General features: G+C 39.8%; 2 protein-coding genes across 3 annotated transcripts; both read right to left on the reverse strand.

Annotated features, from left to right (window-relative positions):
• Positions 1 to 229: 229 nt before the first annotated feature.
• LOC146701678 (adhesion G protein-coupled receptor G2-like) lies at positions 230 to 11,939 on the reverse strand. 2 transcript variants are annotated; one of them, XM_085467971.1, is made up of 15 exons: positions 8,017 to 11,939; positions 7,814 to 7,911; positions 7,592 to 7,719; positions 7,331 to 7,487; positions 7,048 to 7,200; positions 6,778 to 6,900; positions 6,599 to 6,644; positions 6,410 to 6,513; positions 6,162 to 6,286; positions 5,807 to 6,075; positions 5,599 to 5,698; positions 3,680 to 3,966; positions 3,434 to 3,535; positions 2,542 to 2,661; positions 230 to 2,455 (listed from the first exon to the last, which is right to left on the reverse strand). In XM_085467971.1, exons 1-15 carry the CDS (start codon positions 11,891 to 11,893, stop codon positions 2,352 to 2,354), a joined length of 5,793 nt encoding a protein of 1,930 aa, XP_085324097.1. In that variant the 5' UTR covers positions 11,894 to 11,939; the 3' UTR covers positions 230 to 2,351. The 2 variants fall into 2 exon arrangements, with proteins under 2 accessions (XP_085324097.1, XP_085324099.1); XM_085467973.1 differs by lacking the exon at positions 8,017 to 11,939 and having other exon boundaries at positions 7,814 to 7,919.
• A 2,695-nt stretch (positions 11,940 to 14,634) lies between these two features.
• On the reverse strand, positions 14,635 to 19,352 carry LOC146701679 (uncharacterized). Its single transcript, XM_085468892.1, has 8 exons — positions 19,190 to 19,352; positions 19,079 to 19,105; positions 18,763 to 18,830; positions 18,616 to 18,659; positions 15,547 to 15,634; positions 15,124 to 15,158; positions 14,853 to 14,980; positions 14,635 to 14,756 (listed from the first exon to the last, which is right to left on the reverse strand). Exons 1-8 carry the CDS (start codon positions 19,350 to 19,352, stop codon positions 14,635 to 14,637), a joined length of 675 nt encoding a protein of 224 aa, XP_085325018.1.
• Between the last annotated feature and the right edge of the window lie 607 nt (positions 19,353 to 19,959).

Raw genomic sequence — 19,959 nt, forward strand, 5'->3', positions numbered from 1 at the left:
GATTTTTATTTCACTTAGAAGCTATAATTAAGATTTGCCTCGGTAATAATAACCTGCCAAATAGCTGTAATAAAACTGCACACTTGCCAACAGGCCATCATCATATCAGAGTTAAAGGTAGTGCAAAGTGATGGGATTATACTGACATCTGGTGGAAGATGGTGGCACTTGAAGAGTTTTTATGGAAAACAAGCTCCCAGAAGATACTTGAATGACTCTTAACACCAACTGATTTTGATTTGTCTTTATTTACATTTAATACTGTCAATGCAAACTCTTCTGCCTGAGGCTGAAGAGCACAAGTGGGTGTATAGAAAACGATACATAAACAGATATGATTTAATGAAATGTACTGAAGCTGAAATTTGCCCATCTATAGAAGTGCTTTAAAATAAAAACTTTATTCTCTGTAGAACATTGTGAGAACACACACCCTATTAGTTTTGACTTTTATTCATTATAGCCAGGGTTCATAAGCCTTAATAAAAGTGCTTTACACCACAATATGCGAATAATTATTGAAACTACGATACTAAGATAGCTTTGTACCATAAGACAAATCTTACCAAGTACCCAAATGGTACCATGACTACATTACCATTAGCAATTACAAATGCCATTAATACAGAAAATATATAAATATAAACGTTTTTATTTATTTAATGATTTATATGTGCACAAATTCATACACATTTTGTTTGGCAATAAAGTATGGCACCTGGCGTGACAGCCTTTTTAGCTTCATTCCATGTGAACCGGAAAGCATTAACTCCTGAGCTCCAATTTGGAGTTTTCTGCATGTGAGGGTTGAACAGAGACAAAAGACATGACATCAAGGATCTTTAAGACCGCAGTGGAGTCACAAAGTCAAAAATGAAAACATAAAAAGGTAAAACAAAGGTGATAAGGTATAATGGCATTGCATAACATGACTGTCAATACCACAAATAAAGACTGTTTAAACTGCATCAGTATATGCCCTTAAAATTTTGAGTGAACTTAAAATGACTCTAACTAGAAGGCATTTTGAAGAAGCTGGTAAACAAAACATTTGGTTTACAAAAAAACAGTGATTATGATTTCAAGCAGAATTAGGATTGATTGGCATTGGGCATTCAGGATTAAATTTAATTTATGGTATTCATGCTCATCAGTGTAACATCTGTGCCTCCAGCTCTTCATTTTTCTCCCAGCATCTCTCACTCATGGGCTTAACATTAGAGGTCGCCCTGTTCTGAGGTTGGAAATCATGTAAAACTTTTAATAGCTAACTGGTGCCGACCTCTGAGGCTAACCTTGACAGGCTGCAATTGAACTGGCGCTGGGTGGGCGTGAGATGCTCTGCTGAAGGTTACTCAACACGGTGATGAGAGGGTTGTCTGCTGGGATCATAATTGTAGTTTTTTTCCCCCTCCTGTTGAAAGGGTTTGATTAAAGATGTAAAGATGTGGAGTAGATGTGAAAGTCTGATGCAAAAAGAGAGAGAGCAGCTGGGCAGGTGACAAGTTTAAGTTAATTTTTTCTTTTTTATTTCATCTTTCATGGCATGCAAATGGCCTTCCAAGGACATTTAGCAAAATGTGTCCTTGTTAAAAAGGACAGGACATAAATCCCATATTTTGATTGTGCTTCAGTTCGCCACATTAAAATATTTCAAATCTTTTTTCTTTTTCATAAAAAGCATGTCTGAACCAAATTTTAAAAAAAACCCTCTATAATGTAGTGAATAATACAATATTTAACACAGAACTGCACCCTTAGATAATCTTGCAGATATCAACTTTTATCTGATATGATCAAGCAGTTGAGTTTGGCATGTGCACATTTTGCATCAATCAACCTTGTCTCTGTAGGTAGCTAAATACATCCAAAGTGCCATTTGACACTGCCAGAATAAACTTAGAATTTGGCAAAGGCACTGAAATGTAGAGTTGAGACTGGAAATTCCGTCATTTGTCTGTTCAAGAAATGAATATAGCCTCAAAGAAATAGCCAGATAATAATCTATACAATACTGACAGCATCTGTTCTCGGCTACCAAGTAAATGCAGTTCAATATAATGTTTCAGTTTCAGTAGTACACCTTATCTCTGCTAACAAGACTCTTTCATTATCTATACTATTAGTGTAGAATTGAAAACATTCTCCACTTTTTGATTTCTTCTTCTCTAAAGGTATTTAGACAAAGGTTTCCTTTGTCCCTGATCCTCTTTAGTCCTTCATCGAACCTTCATTCTTTTGGAACATTAAGGCTTTCTTAAGGAAAACTACTCCTCCAATTTGCATCTTGTAAACTCCCAGAGATCATTTCTTGGAATTGGCTGTAATCACAAAAGAAAGCTCAGGTAGAGTCATTTGGTAGTTTTGCCTTGTTTCAGATTTCCTCTGTGAATCTCGTTGAGGACGACATCATTGTTGGAGCTGTCAGATATTCCGCTGTCCGCGAACACAGAGCCTGCAGGCAATGAGAACAATGTGTTATGAAGAATATATTCAAATATGCGATGTTTGAAAAGGACTATCTGCCACCGCATCACATACCACTGCTATTGGTGCCATAACTGACAACAGAGGAGCTTCGAGAAGTGAACTTTGGATCCAAGGTGATTGCACTGGAGCGAGAGATATTCTTCTTGTTTTGTGTGAATGTTCGACTCCAATCTGTAGAATACATGACTGTTTAACCAAAAATAGGCTGAAAATTGACACGTTTGTTTGCTTTCAAACTATCTGCTTTTTTAAAAGGCAGGGTAATACGACAAGATTTCACTTTGATTTTCCTGTCACATTCTTTAAAATCTCTGCCAAATCTCTTGTTAGGTCAAAGCAACCCAGCAACACTTTTAAGCCATTCATATTTATGCTTATCTAAAGGCTTAAATCTAGAACATTAGCACTAATTAGCAGTTATCTATCAGGTATGTAGCTAATATTTAACAAATGTTTTTTGGCTTTAAAGCAGTCAATCCTCAAAAAATCTGAAAGCCTTCCCAGAAAACAAGAAAACAAACCAAGTACTGCGAAGTACTGTAGGAGTGGTCTACTAGTTTTATGTCAATTCTAGAGTTCAGCAGTTGGTGAGAGGCAAGTTCAACCCATTAGTCGGGGCATTAGTTTCAGAAAGATAGAGAATTCAACTGTAATTAGCTGGTTTATGATAAGCAGTAAACTATGTGGATTTAACAAGTTTAGCTTTGGATTTAAACCTGAGCTCTCCTCACACATGGATGTGAATGACATACTACATCCATATATCATATCTTTATTTAGATTACTTTAAGTTTTTATTTAAATGAGTTCTTATTTTGGTGGAAATTAAGAACAAAATTTGAAGACAAAGGTTCTAAAGCAACCACTGTTTACTCTGTTGTAACCAACTGAACTACTATAAAGTGCTTCTAAAGAAATCTTCGGGAACATTTAGTAATTTCACCTGAGTTCTCAGCCAGTCGCAGTTTTCCACAGCAAAGGTAAGTTCTCCACTGCCTGCGGACATTCTCTTTTATGGCGCAGTGGAAAACAAAGACAAAGAAACCTACACAGGAACAGTAAGGAAGTAGCTTATAGTATACATCCATGCATTTTATAGTGTTATTATTGTGTTATTATATATTTGTGTTATTATGATAAAAAATAATCAGTCCTATTTAGAAATTCAAGGTGTTTATACATATGTCACCTTGCAGAGAGTTGAATATAGAAAAAAGGTAAACAAAGGGTAAGTAGAGGGGTCCCCATGCAAACAGAGCAAACCCCCAGGTAAGGCCGAGGATGATGACGAGGCCGGTGACACTGCGCAGATCAGTCATAACACTTCTTTTGGGAGACTGGTTGTGGGGGTTCTGCTTCTTGATACGTGAAAGCTGTCCCATAACAACGATGAAGGCCAGCAGGCACAGGATAAAGATCAGGAGGAAATAGGCCACCACACCCACATAGAAGGCTATGTTATTACTCAGCCAGCAGCTACAGAAAGAAAACAAAGGAGAAATGACCAAGGGAACATTTTAGCTTCAAAACAGTGATAACTTGTTTTCTTTCTCTTCACTTAGGTTGCTTAAAAATTATTAGATGCTGTGGCGACACAACTAAAGCAGTGTGATTAATCAAAGGTTAAGTTCTTTGCTAAGGTGGCTGGACCGTCTAATTTGTTGATGTGTATGGCAAAATCCATTTACAGTAGTTGAACAGACCTTTCCCACAGGGATATTTTGACTCCTCACTTGGAAAAATCACTCTAAAATTCATAATGGCTCTGTTTCAATATGTGCATCAGAATCAATAATCCATGCCATAAAGCAGCCTCATGGAATGTGAGAATCCTGGCAGTTGCATAGTGTTTTTAAATCATCATCTCTGATCAGTGTTGGGAGAATCAAGTTGGGACATTTTTCCACAGTTGCCACTCCTGGGAAATACTTTGGTTTAGGAATGGTGACATTAGTTCAACTGGTTATTGCACAGTTTCATACTCAGAAGCTGAAAAATGGAAATGGCTGATTTCCTGACATTGCACTACACTCTTACGGTCCCACCAGAGCATCTCAGTGGGGATGAGGACTGGACTTTCACTGGGCCAGTTCAGCACCTTAATTCTTTCCTTTGCTACTGTTTTTGGGATCTTTGGGATTTTCATCAAGGTTTAGCTGTGGGACTGATGGACACATATTTGCCTTTAGAATACTAGTATGTATAGGTCCTATGGTTTAAAAACAAGCCTAAATCATCAGCCTTTAATCATTGTGCTTGACAGTTTGTATGCAGTGTTTATGCTGATAAACTGTTTTTTGCCAAAAATAGAGCTGTGCATTTTGTCCAAAGATCTCTGCCTTGGTCTCCTCTATCCAAAGGGAATTGTTCTAAAATTATTGTGTTTTTTCAGTTGTAATTTTGCAAATATAAGCCATGCTGCCATGTCCCTTTGAAGAGAACAGGTTTTCTCCTGGCAGCCCTTCCAAATAAGCTATATTTTCTCTGTCTTTTTCTAATTGTACTTTAATGAACCTAAACATTTAATATGTTACCGCTGACTTCTCTATGATTGCTGCTGATGTCTTTTCTGCTTGGCATTGTGTTAACACACACCTGAATGCTCCAGAGCAGCAAACTGCCAACACTTGCTGATGATTAGTTAATTCAGTGTATTTTATTAAAAGAACCAGGCTGCTGTTTACCCTCTTAATTCTAATGGAAGTAGTAATGGTATACTTAGTTTTTCACATGGTGCTTGTACATTTTGGCTTATTTCTGGTTAAATAATGCCACTGTGTAAAATCGTGTGGTATTTAAATAGATAACCTTTATTATATTTTTTCAAGAAATATGTTTAACCAACATTATGGGAATGCTGCTTACTCTCAAATGCCGTTTAGGAAAAGCACAGACTGCACTTTCCAAAATGTTCTTAACCATTCAAAATATTTTACACTACAAGCCTTATTCATCTCATTTACTATTCACATACACGATCAGAATTCAGTATCTTGCCCAAGTAAGTGTTCTATCTACAGTACTTAGCCATAGCTTCTTGGTGAGTTTAATCAAGAAAATGGATCTAAAGCTTTGACATACAAAACAAAATATTAAAAAATAACTCACAAGTTATCTGAAGTGTCATTTGTGTGTTTTCCATAATTAATCAAACCATAGTTGTTTTTGTCCACGGATATCACAATAATTACAATGACAAGAGGAATACCTGCAAAAAACCCAAGGTTAATCAAAGGAAATTTATGAACATATTTAAAATATTGATATAATGAAAAATTAATAATTGATCATCTAGTAAAAGTTTGAAGATTCCTACCCCAACCCGTCAAAGTGAACTTCAGCATGTACTGGCTCAGGTAGGGTGTAAAAACTCGCACAATGCTGAGATACATATGCAGGGCCTCAAGCCCCGCCCATGTAAATGATGTCAGCAGGAAGTAGTGCAGGAAGAAGGCAGTACAAATACAGAGGCCTGTATTGTTGTGGCTCGCCAGCCAGCTGTCCAGCAGGAACACCAAGTTCAGGAAGAGCAGAGATAAACAGAGTTGGACCAAGATCTTGGCTGGTATATCCCTTAGCAATTTTCTACAAAGACAGAGTTTAATAAAGAACGTTAAGAAATTTATAAGACTAAACAGTAATGATTGATGTGCACCAAAATAGATCCTTACGGAAAAGAAAGATACGTCAGCAATGTGATAGCAAGAAAAATAGCAGAGATTCCACAGCCAATGTAGGTGATGAAAGTAAGAATTTGTGTGTTCTTCTGGTCAGGAAGTTCCTGTCTGGACAAATCCTGCATGGAGAAGTGGCATACACAACAAACAGACAGTGAACACAAACTGAGGCAATTTGTTTCCGTTGCTGGTTGTTATAAATTATACATGAAACAGAAACAGGTGCACAAATTCACACTAACCAGCAGTACTGCAAAGGATGTAAGATGGCTGCAGCTGCAGATTGTATATTCAGGGGTGCTGTTGACCACAAAGCAGCCAACAGAGCTCCAGCCTCCTCCACCACCTGAAAAATAACATCAAGGGCAGGAATATTTACACCTGGGGCTTTCTGGCTCTTCACAGACACTGTTTGAAATGTGCAAACTCACTATTCAGCGTGAAATCCCAAAATGCACATTTGGCTGTGTAGTTTTCCTACAAACCAAAAACAATTTGTTATTACAGTTTATCTTTTTGTGAGCCTATATTGTTTATAATTGCAGTGATATAATGTTATGATCATAAGTGAACAATACAAAACTACTAACGTGCTGCACATGACACTCACATGAACCGGGTTTCTGTTTCGGATGGTGAACTTAATGTTTTCACTCAGGTTGCTAATTGACAGATTAGCCACACTTGAGCCTAGAACTGCGCTGACAAGAGTTTTGTTATCTAATGATGCATCCTGCAAAAATGAAGAAATATACAGAGGTCAGTTACAGGAGAATGAGATTCGCTTTAAATTTAACCCCTTTCATATAGATCATAATCAATTAGATAAATCAAAACAGAAAATAAATAAATACATTCTGATATGACAGTGAGAAAGCACCTTAAAGAATGAATTTTTTGCATAGAAAGTAAACTGGACGCTGTTGGCCTGCTTCTGCTCTTCAGGTCTGATACCAGATGTGAGGGAGGCAGGCAAGTATACAGACGCCAAAGCAGGCTCTGAGCTTTTCATGGTCCTTTTTGGGCCACTGAACTGAAAACACGCAATAAATAAATAATTAAGTGGTAGGTTTGGGTTTAGGTGTGGTTGAGCCCTTAAATATGTTTATTTAAAAAAAGGCTCTCATGTGAGGACCAATGTCTCTTGATGAGCAGATGACTACCTGGACATGATCAGTGTTAAAAACATCAAAAAGGATTGTTGTGAAGTTGCTCCCATTCACTGTTTTCACAGCAACAACTAAGGAACTGGTTGACAGAATTCCATCGCCACCAGTGACAGCCAGTTTAACACCCAGATCATCCACCAAGTGAATCAGCCTGTCGCCAAGAAATACAACACAAACATCAGGGGGAAAAAATCACATTTGCATGTGTATATGTTATTTTCTTTGTTTGTTTTAAGACAGACGTGTGTGTTGAACCTGTTTGCAGATTTAGAGAGTGCCTCAGGGTTACTGTCCATCAAGTTACTGACAACTTTGATTACCACTGATGGTGAAACAGAGGGACTGCCCAGATGCTTCTCCAGCGTCTCAACCAACACTGACACCTTAAAATTCCCAAATGAGACATTAAAATAAACAAACACAGTCGTTATCCATTTAAATGTTAGTTGCACAACAGAGCAGCAGAGTGACATTTACTTGAGAGGCGTTGAGCAGAGATATAGCCTGTGTTTGATTCAACAGGTAGACTGCTTCATCAGTTGTTTGTACATCAGTTGTGGAAGTTCCTGTGTTCTCTACAGGAACAAATCATCAAATCAGTAGATCTATTTTTTTGTTCTGTAGCTTAAAACTCGATAGTAATAACTTTTTAAAAAGGTTAAACTGCAGTATCTACATACCAGCCACTGTGGTGGTTGTAGTAGTTTTGGTGAGCGGTGTTGTATAAGTCAAAGAAACCTCAGCAGTTGTGCCATTTAAATCTTGTGGACCATGACCTGTTATAGTAGTTGCAGTGGTTGCGGGTGAGATAATAACAACAGATGCATTTTCTGTTGTTGTTGTCGTTGTTGTCGTTGTTGTCGTTAAACCGGCCTCTGGTCTGTCATCTGTTTGGACGGTGCTAGCAGCTGTGGTGGACATGGTTTCATTTTTGCTTATTGTTGTGACATGAGTCAAACTCACTGTGGTGAAATTTGCAGTCTGGTTCTTCAGTGGAGCTGAAGTAGGTTTAGTACTGTGAGACACTGCAGCAGTTGTGCTTTTCTCTGTGGTTCCAATAATTGCAGTTGTTTTATTTTGAGATAGAATAGTCGGAGTAATGATCACTGGTGTTGTGTAATTGTTAGAGGCTGTAGTTGTGCTCTTTATCATTGTGTAGTTGGGAGATATTGTTGTTGTACTAACTGTTGTGTTACTGGTTGTCGCCACACCATTGTGTAAAGTTGTGCCAGCTGTTGTTACATTGTACATTGCTGTGTAATTGTTGTCAGCTGTGGTTGCAGCATACACAAGGGTGTAATTACTACCAGATCCAGTTGCATTATAAACTATTGTGTAGTTGTTGTTAGTTGCAGTTACATTAAAATTGTTGCCAGATGTAATTGCATTATACACTACTGTGTAATTGATGACAGCTGTGGATGCATTATACATTGCTGTATAATTATTACCAGGTGTAGTTGCTGTGGAACTATTCATAGTTGTAGCTGTACTAAAGTTGCTGGACACTAATGTGGAATTACTGCCAGGTGTAGTTGCATAATTAAGTGTTGTGTAATTTTGGTTAGTTGTATTTTCATTCAAATTGGTCCCAGATGTAGTGGCATTATGAACTACTGTGTCATTGTTGTTCACTGTGGTTGCATCGTAAACCTTTGCGTAACTGTGCCCACCTGTAGTTGTATAATTATTGCTACCTGAAGTTGTATTTTGTGGGATTATGTAATTGTTACCAGCTGTGGTTGTGCCATCGACTGTTGTATAATTGTTTCTCTCTATAGTAGCACTGTGAACTGTTGTAGAATTATTGTTGGCTGTGGTTGCATTGTAGCTGTTGCCAGGTTGTCTGTCATTGTTTCTGACCGTAGTTGCATTGTACGCTGTTGTAAAATTATTGCTGGACATAGCTGTATTGTAAAATGTTGTAGAATTATTGCTGGCTGTAGTTGTGTTGTAATTGTTTTCTGACATAGCCGAATTGTAGGTTGTTGCGTAAATGTTGCTGGCTGTAGAATTATTGTTGGCTGTAGTTGTATTATAACTGTTGCTAGTTTGTCTGTCATTATTGCCAGAAGTAAATGAATTGTACAGTGATGTATTGTTCAAAGTTGTTAGAAATGGGCTCACTGTTGTGTAATTGTTGTTTGCAGTTGTTGTATTGTAAATATTGCCAGTTTCTATGTAACTGTTACCAGCCGTGGTTTCACTGTACATTGTTGTGTAATTGCTACCATCTATAGTTGTATTATACACTGTACTGTCATTTTTGCTTGTTGTAGTTTGAGTGTATACTGTTGGATAACTGTCGGCAGCTATAGTTGTATTGTATGTTGTGTAATTGTCATCAGTTGTTGTTGCACTGTTGACTGTTGTATAATTGTTTCTGACTGTAGCTGCATTGTGTGCTGTTGTAAGATTATTGCTTGACATATCTGTATTGTACAATGTTGTAGAATTATTGATGGCTGTAGTTGTGTTGTAATTGTTGTCTGACATAGTTGCATTGTACGCTGTTGTATAATTGTTGTTGGACACAGCTGTATTATACACTGTTGTAGAAGAAATGTTGGTTGTAGTTGTGTTGTAATTGTTGTCAGTTTCTCTGTCATTGTTGCCAGATGTAATTGAATTGTACACTGTTGTACTGTTCGGAGTTGTTAAAAATGGGCTCACTGTTGTGTAATTGTTGCTGGCTGTTGTTGTATTGTAAATATTGCCAGTTTCTATGTAACTGTTACCAGCTGTGGTTTCACTGTACACTGTTGTGTAATTTCTACCAGCTACAGTTGCATTATACACTGTACTGTCATTTTTGCTTGATGTAGTTTGAGTGTATGCTGTTGGATGACTGTCGGCAGCTATAGTTGTATTGTATGTTGTGTAAGTGTCACCAGTTGTTGTTGCGCTGTTGACTGTCGTATAATTGTTTCTGGCTGTAGTTGCATTGTATGCTGTTGTAAAATTATTGCTCAACATAGCTGTATTGTACAGTGTTGTAGAATTATTGTTGGCTGTAGTTGTATTGTAACTGTTGCCAGTTTGTCTGTCATTATTGCCAGAAGTAATTGAATTGTACAGTGACAGTGTTGTTGCGCTGTTGACTGTTGTATAATTGTTTCTGACTGTAATTGCATTATTGTCAGAAGTAACTGAATTGTACACTGTTGTACTGTTTAGAGTTGTTAGAAATGGGCTCACTGTTGTAGAATTATTGATGGCTGTAGTTGTGTTATAATTGTTGTCCGACATAGCTGAATTGTAAGTTGTTGCGTAAATGTTGCTGGCTGTAGTTGCATTGTGTGCTGTTGTATAATTATTGCTATCTGTAGTTGGTGGTATTTTGTAATTGTTACCAGCTGTGGTTGTGCCATTGACTGTTGTATAATTGTTTCTCTCTGTAGTTGCACTGTGAACTGTTGTAGAATTATTGTTGGCTGTGGCTGTGTTGTAACTGTTTCCAGGTTGTCTGTCATTGGTGCCAGATGTAAATGAATTGTACACTGTTGTATTGTTTAGAGTTGTTAGAAATGGGCTCACTGTTGTGTTATTGTTGTTTGCTGTAGTTGTATTGTATGCTGTTGTTGAATTTTTGGCACTTGTATTTGCACTGAGCACTGTTGTGTAATTGTCTGTAGTGTAATTGTTGCTGGCTGTAGTTGTATTGTAAATATTACCAGTTTCTATGTAACTGTTACCAGCTGTGGTTTCACTGTACACTGTTGTGTAATTTCTACCATCTATAGTTGTATTATACACTGTAGTGTCATTTTTGCTTGTTGTAGTTTGAGTGTATGCTGTTGGGTGACTGTCGGCAGCTATAGTTGTATTGTATGTTGTGTAATTGTCATCAGTTGTTGTTGCACTGTTGACTGTTGTATAATTGTTTCTGGCTGTAGTTGCATTGTATGCTGTTGTAAAATTATTGCTCAACATAGCTGTATTGTACAGTGTTGTAGAATTATTGTTGGCTGTAGTTGTATTGTAACTGTTGCCAGTTTGTCTGTCATTATTGCCAGAAGTAATTGAATTGTACAGTGACAGTGTTGTTGCGCTGTTGACTGTTGTATAATTGTTTCTGACTGTAATTGCATTATTGTCAGAAGTAACTGAATTGTACACTGTTGTACTGTTCAGAGTTGTTAGAAATGGGCTCACTGTTGTAGAATTATTGATGGCTGTAGTTGTGTTATAATTGTTGTCCGACATAGCTGAATTGTAAGTTGTTGCGTAAATGTTGCTGGCTGTAGTTGCATTGTGTGCTGTTGTATAATTATTGCTATCTGTAGTTGGTGGTATTTTGTAATTGTTACCAGCTGTGGTTGTGCCATTGACTGTTGTATAATTGTTTCTCTCTGTAGTTGCACTGTGAACTGTTGTAGAATTATTGTTGGCTGTGGCTGTGTTGTAACTGTTTCCAGGTTGTCTGTCATTGGTGCCAGATGTAAATGAATTGTACACTGTTGTATTGTTTAGAGTTGTTAGAAATGGGCTCATTGTTGTGTTATTGTTGTTTGCTGTAGTTGCATTGTATGCTGTTGTAAAATTATTGCTCAACATAGCTGTATTGTACAGTGTTGTAGAATTATTGTTGGCTGTAGTTGTATTGTAACTGTTGCCAGTTTGTCTGTCATTATTGCCAGAAGTAATTGAATTGTACAGTGACGTATTGCTCAAAGTTGTTAGAAATGGGCTCACTGTTGTGTTATTGTTGTTTGCTGTAGTTGTATTGTATGCTGTTGTTGAATTTTTGGCACTTGTATTTGCACTGAGCACTGTTGTGTAATTGTCTGTAGTGTAATTGTTGCTGGCTGTTGTTGTATTGTAAATATTACCAGTTTCTATGTAACTGTTACCAGCTGTGGTTTCACTGTACACTGTTGTGTAATCGCTACCAGCTACAGTTGCATTATACACTGTACTGTCATTTTTGCTTGTTGTAGTTTGAGTGTATGCTGTTGGATAACTGTCGGCAGCTATAGTTGTATTGTATGTTGTGTAATTGTCACCAGTTGTTGTTGCGCTGTTGACTGTTGTATAATTGTTTCTGACTGTAATTGCATTATTGTCAGAAGTAACTGAATTGTACACTGTTGTACTGTTTAGAGTTGTTAGAAATGGGCTCACTGTTGGGTAATTGTTGTTTGCTGTAGTTGTATTGTATGCTGTTGTTGAATTTTTGGCACTTGTATTTGCACTGTGCACTGTGTAACTGTTATCAGCTGTGGTTTCACTGTACACTGTTGTGTAATTGCTACCAGCTATAGTTGCATTATACGCTGTACTGCCATTTTTGCTTGTTGTAGTTTGATTGTATGCTGTTGAATAACTATCGCCAGCTGTAGTTGTATTGTATGTTGTGTGACTGTCACCTGTTAGGGTTGCGCTGTTGACTGTTGTATAATTGTTTCTGGCCGTAGTTGCATTGTACGCTGTTGTAAAATTATTGTTGGACATAGCTGTATTGTACAATGTTGTAGAATTATTGCTGGCTGTGGTTGTGTTGTAATTGTTGTCTGACATAGCTGAATTGTAGGTTGTTGCGTAAATGTTGCTGGCTGTAGTTGCGTTGTAACTGTTGCCAGTTTCTCTGTCACTGGTGCCAGATGTAATTGAATTGTATGGTGTTCTATTGTTCAGAGATGTTAAAAATGGGCTCACTGTTGTGTAATTATTGTTTACTGTAGTTGTATTGTTTGCTTTTGTTACATTTTCTCTGTAACTGTAACCAGCTGTAGTTTCACTGTACACTGTTGTAGAATTATTTTTAGCTGTAGTTGTATTGTAATTATTACCTGATACAACTGAATTGTAGGCTGTTGTGTTAATGTTGCTGGTTTCAGTTTTATTGTAAGCAACTGCATTTGAAATGTACATTGTAGTACTGCTAACTGAACTTTCTGAACTATTATATACTGCCTTGTTTTTGCTTTCTGTGGTTACATTATACACATTGTTTAGAGTCCCTGTTGTGTCATTACTGTCAGATGCTGTTACATTGCTAACAAATGTGTGTTTGCCAGTGGGAGTAAATGCTCCAGTTGTGGTTACATTGTACACTGTTGTGCCACTGGGAGATGGTGTAACCGTTGCAAGACCTGGAGATGTTACATTGTCAGTGGGAAATGGTGTAACTGCAACTACATTGTTCTTTGTTGTATAATCTTTGGCATATGCTGTGGCTGTAGTTACATTGTATATTGTTGTAAGATCTGGAGATGTTGCTGTTGTAGTTGCTTTGTGTACAGTTTGATTAGGAGATGGTGTAGATGCATTTGTTATTTTAGAGAGTGTAGTACTCTTAAGCACTGAATCAGGCATAACAGTTGTGGTGTTGTGTACTGCTATGAAAGTGCTGGTTATGGTGTTGGTTAGTTGGGTTTCATTAGGTAAAGTATTTTGCACTGTTGTTTTATTAAACACAGTTGAAGGAACTATTTGTGAGCTATTCTGAAGAATAGGTTGTGCTAATGGGGACTTTGCACTGGCAGTTGTTTGAAAAAATGTTGTGTTTTCTTTTTTTTGCACTGTATTTTCAATTGTTGCATAAACATCTCCACTTGTATTGGTCAACGATTTGGTGGTATCAGTCAAAGATTGCATAGCTGCAGTAATGCCGTTGGCCAGAGTTGAAAGTTCTGTTGTGGTTGGAACAGCTGAAGTGTCTGAAGGGCAGCTGTCAGTCAGAAGAACAGCAAGTGTCTCACTTGCTTCACTGTGGAAAAAAAATATGATAAATAGGCTAGAAATTATATCCTATTAGAGTCTACTGGACATAAAACATATCTCCTCTAACAGATTGTATACAATTTTGGGAAAAATGAACAACTTTCACAATATAGTAAGTGACATCAACATATGTATAAAAACACTTTCTTACACAGAGCTCTTCTGTCTTAAACAAAAAATAAATAAATAAAAAATAATAAAAAATAATAGTAGATAGGAAAGTAATCTAATATTGAAGGAGAGTAATAAAAATAATTCAGCAAAACTTGTAAATGAAGAATGACAAAATAAAAAACTCATGTAAAAGTGTAAATGATGTTGAAACAAAAAATGTAGTACTTCCTATTATTATCATAAACATACAATGGTTTGGTTATGTTGTATTTGTTATGTCATGTTGAAGAAACAGAGTACATCCCCAATAACCTTGCACTTTTTTGTGTATTTACAGAAAATATGAAAAAAAAACACTCTTAAATTTCCTACTTACAGTTAATGTACATGACTATGAAGCCATGTGGGCATAATTTTCAAAGGCTGCATTTTATATAAGCCTATATTTTATACTCTTGTTACCATGCAAGTCGTGTAGGATCAGGTTGACAAACATCTGAGCTCCGCAGGTCACTGGCAACCCAGGTCAGGTTGGATTCCAACAGTCTCTGGACAGGCAAATCAGGAGCACCACACACCACTGACAAAGCACAGAGTACCATGAGTAACAGTGACAAATTATTATATCATGTAAAGCAGTTGGTAGGAAAATAACAAAATAAGCATGCAAACTAACTCAGGCGAGTAAGGGAACTTTCAGCTGTAAATAAATTGTTGCTCGCAATGATCTGTTGCAAAAGTTTTTTTAAGGAGCAAACATTGATGGGTCCAGACATCTCCAATATCACCATACAGCTGTACAACCTAGAGACCAAAAGACAACAGGGCAAAGAGGAAAAAGTTGGATTGACATTACACTCTGTCAGTGGAATTTCTTTTTTCTTTCTACCATTAGCATACGTGCAGGTAAAATGCAAAAACAAAAACCCAAAACAAAACATGATTACCTCTGGTTTGTCCCATGACATTCTATATGAGCACCCTGAGTAATGAAAGTCAAAACATGATTCACATTATAGAAGTATGATCAATAATTATAGACCTACACAAGAAATCATTATACAAGTTTACAGTAAGGTTTACCTGATATTGCTTTGTAATATTATAATTACTGCACCTGGTAAGAAAGAATTTTTAATATGTGTAAATTATTAACAGATTTTGTTAAAAGCAATCACATTTAACATCCTGGAGACCTTTAAATGACAATTCTTATTCTCTCTATTGTAAAAACAGACAGACAAACCCAGAACCATGTTCCCAGGTAGGCCTTAGTTACACAGGCCCAAAGACCAACGCCATGGCAACAACCGGTTGTCAAAATGTGTATTTCCCAAATGGTTGGTGAGTGGCTTCTTGAGGTGACTGACAGTCACTAGGACTGTCAACCGCTGGTTGGGCAATATAGATTTTTCCCTAACAACCAGAGGTTTGCAGGGGGTCTCTAAGCCTGCATGACTGAGGCAGAAAACCAGGACAGTTTAGTTTAACAGCAGAACTTTTTACTGCTCACTGTTGCTTTGTCTGCTGTTGTGACCAACATACTGATACTAACAAATGCATAGTAAATATCTTTTTTTTTTTTTTTTTTTTTTTTTTTTTTTTAAATGACATCAGAAACAGCAGTATGCGACATTACGTGATGGCAGAGCTTCAGTTCATCCTTTGTCATTTTTTTTTTTTTTAAATAAATAGGACAGGGGGAATGAATGAGAGAAAGAGGGGGAGAGAAAGAAAGAAAACCAAAGGGGAGAAGAGACGGTGAGAAGGGGGGGGAAGAGAGAGAAAAAAAAAAAAAAAGAACTCCTGGGTCACCTGTATGGAGAAAAAAAAAACAAAAAAACAAACAAACAGAGGAGACAGCAAACAACAAAGAGCAACATAATAATAGAGAAAACAAAGCACCATCACAATAAACTAGCTAGCCATAGATATCAATATTTACTAAATAATAAACGATATTGTGCAGCACGCAAGATAGACAGCGCACAGTGTGCTTTGAGGCAGCAGCCAAGAAAGCTTTAGTCCGCGTCTGTGAATACCCATGTGTGCATACCTGTGTGGATCAGCATGCTTGCATTCCAAAGGTTTCTCCATGTAATGATCTGCTAGGGAGTGTGGGGGGGCCACAGCCCCGTCCTCCAGGGTGTGAAGCGGGTATGGAGGAGATCAAAACTCCAGACATCCAGATGCCCCCAGAACACAAGAGACCATGGAAGACCAACAGAGGGGCAGCCGCGCCACTGTTCCAGTAAGAGCTGAGGAGAGTCCCAGATGAGGGCTCGCCCAGCAGCCGCGGAGCAGAAGTCAGGGGGAGTTGCAGTGACGCGCCCGTGAGCTCCGCCGGCCCCCAGCTGCGCCTGAGTGACCGAGCCCCAGGCCGAGAGGCCGGGGGCACCCCACCTCCAAAGGGGCCCGAGCGAGCCCCAGGCCCCAGGCCCCGACAAGCGGCCGCCAAGGAGTGAGCCGGTGTGTACCCGGACGCCCACCCCCAGACACAAAGAACCACCAACACACCGACACCTGAGGGAGTCCGCCACCGGCAGGGGAAGTGGTGGTGGGTGGAGATAGGCCTCCAAACCTTGGAGGGCCTGAGGTGTCCCCAGAGAGGTGGCGTCTGATACCCAACCTGACATATAGACACAGACATACAGGCACACACAGACACAAACATCCATTCCCACCCTCATGCTCTCATATGCACTCACTCCACACTCAACCAACGTGGAGACAGACATAAAGAGACGCTGTACACACGATCACACTCCCCAAGCGTACTCTACAAACCGGGTCTAGGTACCCTTGCCCCTGGAGGGGGGAATTGCACCCAGACCCAGGTGGTGTTACCCTTTTCCCTGCGGTGGGGAGAGGCAGACCACCCCGACTCCGCAGCAGCAGGGAGGCCCCACACCCCAGACCGCAGTCGGACGGCCAACTCCTCCTACTAGCCCTCCCGCTCCAGCAGGCCGCAGAGAATGGGGGTGGGAGAAGACTCCAAACCTCCCTCCACCCGCTCATTGTAGTGTTGATGCATATGTGTTCTAAGGTGCAATTAAAACCCAGGAGGGCATGGAGCTACCTGCCATGGAGCAGCAGGTAAGCGCATAGTCCCTCCTGCTAGCCCTCAATGACTAAGTGTATTTAAAATTGAGAGGTGGGCAACGACGTCAGGGGTGAGGTATACACCCTGATGGTAAATTGGACTCCGTGATTATGCCCACCCCCAAGATCCTATATGTATGTGTAATGAGAGTGTGAATAATGTGAATGTCTAAGTTGTGGGATAAAATTGAGGCAGAGGCAGCCAGAAGGGGACGGGGACGGGGGGGGGGGGTAGCCTCCTCTGCACCCTGATGACATACCCCCACTCCAAGGCCCTGCATGTGTGGGTGGTTGTGGAGGAGCGGGAAGAGGGAGGCAGCTGGAGATGGGGAGGGAAGGAAGGGAGGGGCAGGTAACCCCTCCCTGGGGCCAGCTCCCCCGCTGACCCCAGTAGGCACTCCCACCCTCCGCGACCCGCCAGGGAAGGGGGGCCCAGGCCCATCAGACCGGGGCCCAGTGCAGTAGCGCCCTCCGGCTCCACAGAGCCCTGGACAGTCCACCCAACCCCACCACAGAGAAAACTGCACCCACCCCACCATCCACACATCTTCCAGACTACATAAGACGGTAAACGCCCAGGCTGAGATCTTCCTCCACCTCTCCTGTATCTCCCCCTCCCGCAGAGAGTTCCTGAAGAGAAGAAAGCTCCTGCAAGATGTGACCATCCCCCCCACCAGATGAAGAGCCCCCCAGGCAGCTCGACGCACCGGGCCCCCATGCACCCACCCGCCCACAACCCCGGCAACACACCAACCAGGACCCAAGCCCCCGAGGCCCGGCCCGGGCCCCAGCCCAGAGACGGAGCGCCCCCAGAACCTCACGCCCATCCCGGACCCACCCAGGGGCAGTCAGGTTGCCAGGTCAGTAACCCACGTCCGTCAGCACAGACCCTCCCCTAGCCCCGCTGCACGCAGCTGCGAGGAAACAGTCACCGGAGAGCCAACAGAGCCCCCAACCGGACGTGACCGCTACCCCGGTTTGAGCCCCCCAAGGAAGATGCCTCCGGGGAACCCCCCGACGCCCTAAGCCTGTCCCTACCCCCTCACCAATCACAACAGTGAAGGCGGGACCAAACTATGACCCCCCACCCCCACTAGGTGATGGAGCTGATAAAAGGGGCCCAGAGCAATTGATCTAATGTGGTGGCAAAGGCTGTGTCAAGACTAATGTAATCTAATAGATAATTTCTATATTGGTTAGAATTAAGATTATTTTTATTTTTCCAGTTCATGAGGACTGTTTTCTTGGCTATGCATAGGGCAGTGAAGATCATATGCATAGTAAATATCAACACAATCTACACTTACTGTATGTAATGTAATTGGATCAAGACTTACTGTTGCTTTGTGGGACATGTGAGGAGTGCAGCAGGACTTAGTAACTGTCAAATAGGGTTACAAAGTTACAAAGTTGCATTATATATATATATATATAGTAATTATATATTAATGAAGCATACTATAAGCATACAGTGTGGTACATACCAAGCTTTTTAGGTACTGAATGTTAACAGCTTCACTAGTAACATTGATTCTAAAAGCATAAAATTGGCCTGAGAAAGCGATAAAGAAAAGGGATGGTTAGCATGTGGGTGAAGTTTCTGAGACGCCATAAAAAATACTTATTAACTGAGAAGTTCTCTTCTCAGATAGCTTGCTTCATAGAAGCAACGTTCTGTTTTCCAAAAGCCTAAATATTTTCTTTAAATTTGAATAACAATGGTGCATTCACTCATCACATATTGCAGCAGCAGCCTGGATTCTAAAAATGTCAATGCAATATTGTGATTATTTTTCTTACGTGTAGAATTACAGAAAGCTGTGCAATCACAGAAGCGAGGCATTTCCCCTGAGGATCAGACAAACATGGTTACAGCAGCAAAACCCTTGATAAACAGGGGTGAATATAAAAAGCATCTGTGTTTGTGATACTCACTGCTACAAGAGTCTGTCTTCAATTTAGGAGCCGGGTTGGAGTTGGGCTCTAAGAGGAAGCTGTAGATTAAACATGTATAAGTTACAGGGTGTACAGACACACATCCAGTGGACATAAAAAAAAGTGTGTTGCTCACCATGTTAGTGGGGAGGATTTATTTAACTGACATATATCGTCAAGAGAAGACGTGGAATTGCATCTCACAAAACCGCCACTAGAGGGCTCTGCATCCTTACACAGATTTCGACCTGATGTGGAGAAAATCCAAAGAGAGTATTGGATCTGTCAATGTCTGATTTTGCACTTATTTTGGTTATTTAATATACTTTTTTCAAGAAAGAGCTGAAAATATCACACACGTACACAATGCAAATTTTCTATGACAGGCACAGATATTATCAGAAATCCTATTTACTGATATACCTGTTAGGTTCATCTGCTTGTTAACAACAAGATCTAAACAGCCAATAGCACGGCAGAAACCCAACAAAGTAAAGCACGTAGCCATGATCAAGACAACCTGCTGGAGTTCAATCTGAGCATCAGAATGGGGAAGAAAGTTTATTTAGGCCTCTGTGATGGGGCTAGATGGCTAGTGTGAGTATTTGAGAAATGACTAATCTAATGGGATTTTCACTCACAGATCATTTCAATTTGAAAAAAAAAAAAAAGAAAACATCCATTGAGCCAGACTATTTCAAGCTGATAAGAAGGCAAGACCAATCGCAATGTCTTGGAACAGGAGA

This window comes from Copadichromis virginalis, linkage group LG9, assembly GCF_057382275.1.
Source record: "Copadichromis virginalis isolate Kocher_CV1m ecotype Utaka linkage group LG9, C_Virginalis_male_GT1.1, whole genome shotgun sequence".
NCBI lineage: Eukaryota > Metazoa > Chordata > Actinopteri > Cichliformes > Cichlidae > Copadichromis > Copadichromis virginalis.